General features: G+C 44.0%; 1 protein-coding gene across 1 annotated transcript; it reads right to left on the bottom strand.

Annotated features, from left to right (window-relative positions):
• Positions 1-1,006: 1,006 nt before the first annotated feature.
• Positions 1,007-3,322, bottom strand: LOC130135822 (3-dehydrosphinganine reductase TSC10A-like). The gene is made up of 3 exons (XM_056305603.1): positions 2,523-3,322; positions 2,278-2,425; positions 1,007-1,494 (listed from the first exon to the last, which is right to left on the bottom strand). The coding sequence occupies exons 1-3, from the start codon at positions 3,057-3,059 to the stop codon at positions 1,199-1,201; spliced, it is 981 nt and encodes a 326-aa protein (XP_056161578.1). The 5' UTR covers positions 3,060-3,322; the 3' UTR covers positions 1,007-1,198.
• Positions 3,323-4,099: the final 777 nt, after the last annotated feature.

Genomic DNA, 4,099 nt, shown 5'->3' with positions numbered 1-4,099 from the left:
CAATTAAGTCCACATTTTGACTAGTTGGACAAATTGTATAGATTAGGCAATTAATTGTAAAGCTAATTAAGAACCTATCATCATGAACATCCTTAACATGTAAATAGCTCGAAAAATTTCCAGTTTTAGAAAATGAGACCTCAAACTTTTTGAAATTACAAATTAGCTCCAATTCCACAATACTTCAATTTTTACCCGATTTTATTTCTTTTAATTAATCTATCTCAATCACTAACTAATATTCATTTTAACTAATAAAAACCACTATTCACAGAAGATTTACATGCTGTGAATTTATATTTTTTCCTTTGTATTATACAAAATTACTATTTTAGCCCTTTTACGTGCATGTTATGAAATCACTCGACCGTGTTATATCCAAGTAAACAGCCATGATTTATAGATGACTCATGGCATATTCTAATGGTGTAACGAACATAATGAACTTTTCATGTGATATTAGTAACAAATTCATAATCATGATTCATAACATAAGTGTTCTGAAATTGTTACTAGTGTAATGAACATGATGAACTTTGCGTATGCCGAATGTTACAAGTCAAAATATGAATGATCATCAGTCGAACATGATACTATCAAATTTCGAACATCTTGACCGATCCAGATCTATACAAGCCATAGTTCTCTTTCCTGTAAGATCTACATCAGGACGGCATAGACTATTGACAAGCTAATTTCCAGGAAAAATATAAGTAATTCTAGATGACATCACATGATAGGGTCACATCAAGAAGTCTCAACTCTCGAGTGAGATATCTAATTTTCGAGGGAACTTAATACAAGAGGACCAGACTGATGGGATTGAGACAAATTTTCTGGCTGATTTGCTTCACGACTTAAGCAAATGGCAGCCAAAAACTTCAGAAAACAACTTTGACAATTTATTTTAGGATGAAAAAGCATATTATCTGGCCGTCCTGCTACAGAAATAGCAGCTTTCTCTTTAGCAAGCAATCCAAGACATACGAATTGAAACAATCGAGCATATGAAATCATCTTCTTTTTACAAATTCTCATCATATTCCAAAATGACAAGGGTATATCAGGGAATACAGAGATCAAATAAAGGCATCATACAAAGTCATCGTGTCATGTTACAAAACTCAAAGCAACGACAGCAGCAATAGATGACAAAACAACCCGGCATTGAGGAGGTCCACTGCAGAAAACTTACAGGTTACTGCTTACTTTGCGCATGCCACTTTTCTATACTGCTATACCAGTTCCACTGGAAGAACAGACCAGCAAGACGGAGAATACCGACACCAACCACCTCCATGAATGCCATGATGTACGATCTTTGAGGAGACAAACCAGCAGTCGCAATTGCTAGCAAGTGGCCCTCAAAGTTGCAAGGTACAATAAAACTGCAAGATTTAATTCCACTTAACGTCTTCTCTGCAACTTCATCCGCTTTCATTGCACCAGAAGAACCAGCTATTATGCTTGTCAGCGGAGGTCTTCTCTTATTTTCTGCAGTCAGGAAGTGATGTATCAACAATTGCCCATAAAAAAGAAAAAGCATGGACTAATCCAAAGAGCATAGGCAAAAAAAAAAAAATCATATTGCTGGCACATCCTCACTGTTTAATTCTTGAGAGCACTCAGAGCACCGAAGCATGTGGACATAAGGTGGCCAGTCATACAAACAGAGATACATTGTAGGGTACTAATATATGGGCCGAAGCTGTTGTCATTGAAGCTGCGGGATATATAATAACAAACTTTGACAGCCAGAGATGATGTCTACTCAAAGATGCCCAATAAAACAATAGATGACAAAGCTTTCCTGCAGTTAACTTAGGAAGTACCTATAAATAGCAGGTAAGAGGTCATAAGCTAGGAACAAAGCAGATGCAGCTTCATCGAAATTATCCAGAATCATGGATGCTAAATAGATTATTCTACACTTTTGTGCTGTAGAAACAACTATATGCTTCTTATCCAATCATGATTGATGAAACTAGCAGGGGAAAGCCCAAGGATTGCAGAGGAGCAATTCAGTTGTAGAAAGGAAACAACTCTATGGTTTGGAAAACAAGTGATTTGCTTCTCCTTCGATCATATAGGGGAGCTCCTACTGAATCGAGTGTCATTTACATATCTAAATGTTACCAATTCACACTATGTTGTTCCGTTATGGTCGGATAACTACACAGACTCCACAAGCAATATATGGTAAAGCATCTAATCCTCGCAACCGCAAAGCAGTACAAACAGGGGCAATCTGCAAGAGGCGAATTCACAACGAAATACCTTCTGCTAATCCAGGAGTATCGGTATCCGGTGGGAAAACAAGCGAAACATGAATGTCATCGGCGATGATCTCTTGTTGCAGTGCTTCTGCTAATCCTCGGAGCCCGAATTTGCTTGCGCAGTAAGCAGTGTAACCGTAGATCCCCACCTACAGCAATCACCAATCAATCACCAATTCCATCAAAAAAGCATAGAGACAATGCAAAACTAAGAATGCTCTCGCGTTGAGCTAGAACAGTAATTACCTGACCAGCCTGAGAGGACATGAGGGCAATTGAAGCCGGCCTCCGGTCGGTCCTAGCTTTCATCGCCGGCAAGAATGCCTTGATCATGTTGAAGCTGCCGATCAGATTGACGTCTATCATGAACCTCACCTCGTCCAGCTCCTGCTTCGCCAGCTCCTCGGGGACGAACACCCCCTGGTTCACCACCAGAACGTCCACCGGCCCGGCCTCCTCCGCGGCGCGCCGCACGGCGTCGAAGTCGCGGACGTCCGCGGAGAAGGTCGCGGCGTCGATCCCCGTGGCGAGCCGGATCGCCTGCCTGGCCTCCTCCAGCTTGGCCTGGGACCGGGCGAGGATCGAGACGCGGGCGCCCTCGGCGGCGGCGCGGCGGGCGATGGCGAAGCCGATGCCGCTGGAGCCGCCGGTGACGAGGACGTGGCGGTTCTTGAGGGGGATCTTGACGGGGCGGGGGCGGACGATGAGGGAGAGGACGAGGAGGAGGGAGAGAGGGAGGAGGAGGATGAGGAGGAGGAGGGAGAGGAGGGACAGCGCCGCCATCGCCGGAGGTGCTTCGGAGGTCGCAGGTCGGCGACGGGTGGGAGGGCGGAGGCGACGGCGGAGGGGACGGACGGTGGTGATGGGTTCGGAGGGGTGCGGATCGATTGGGGCTTTTCAACCGTTCGATGAGATCGAGGGCGTTGACTTGAGGAGTCAATCGATTATGGTGTTTCGGCGCGGTGAGTTGGTATAAGAGGACGAATTTGGGCGTGGAAATTGAGGCAGGGGATCCGCCATTTTTGGTTTCTATCCAACTGTTCTCATTCCCCCTCTCTCTCTCTCTCTCTCTCTACAAGAGGAGAGAAAATAGAAAGATATTTCATGTGATATTTTGCCCGTTCGATGTTGGAGAATAGACTTAGGGTGTGTTTTGTTTCGAGGAAAACGTTTTTCGAGAAAGCATTTTCCTCGTTTTCCGGCATTTTGTTCGGATGAGAAAATAAATCCGGAAAATCTTTTCCTCGTCAACGGAAAATTCATAGGCAGCGGAAAATGTTTTCCTACTATAACTTAAATTCAAGAAAATGATTTCCTTTTTGAAAGAACTGGATAACGTTTTCCAAAATAAGGTATGGGTACTTGAATCCAAAACTGTACTTTTGGGTACGGAAATCCCAACGCTAGTTCTCGAATCCCCGCGTTCAAGACCAGGTCTCTGGCGATTGAGCATAGATCCATCGAGGCTAGGCACGGGACCACAGTGCTCAGGCTTAAGCCCTTGACGCCCACGCTCGAGACCATCAAGGCCAAGCTCGAACCCCTAGTGCCCGTACCCAATGCTCCGACACCCGAACTCGGGTCCATAAAGGCTATGCTCAGTCACCGGCACTCAAGCTCTAGTCCCAACCCTTAGGCTCGGGTCCACAAAGATCGTGCACGGGTCTTCAGAGCTCAGGCTCGAATCCTTAGTTAATGGAATTATTTTTATGAAAATATTTTTTTACTAAAATCAATTATTTTAATTTTTTAAAATTCTTTTCTTTTTTTCATTCTTTTTCTTCGTCCTTCTTCCTCTACTGGCCGCATTCCTTGGCAATGGC

The sequence above is a fragment of the Syzygium oleosum genome, unplaced genomic scaffold (genome assembly GCF_021117445.2).
Source record: "Syzygium oleosum isolate NSW1041296 unplaced genomic scaffold, Sole_v2.1 Sole_v2.38, whole genome shotgun sequence".
NCBI lineage: Eukaryota > Viridiplantae > Streptophyta > Magnoliopsida > Myrtales > Myrtaceae > Syzygium > Syzygium oleosum.
The sequence above is the reverse complement of the archived record's forward strand: the minus strand, read 5'-3'. Positions and strand labels throughout refer to the sequence as shown.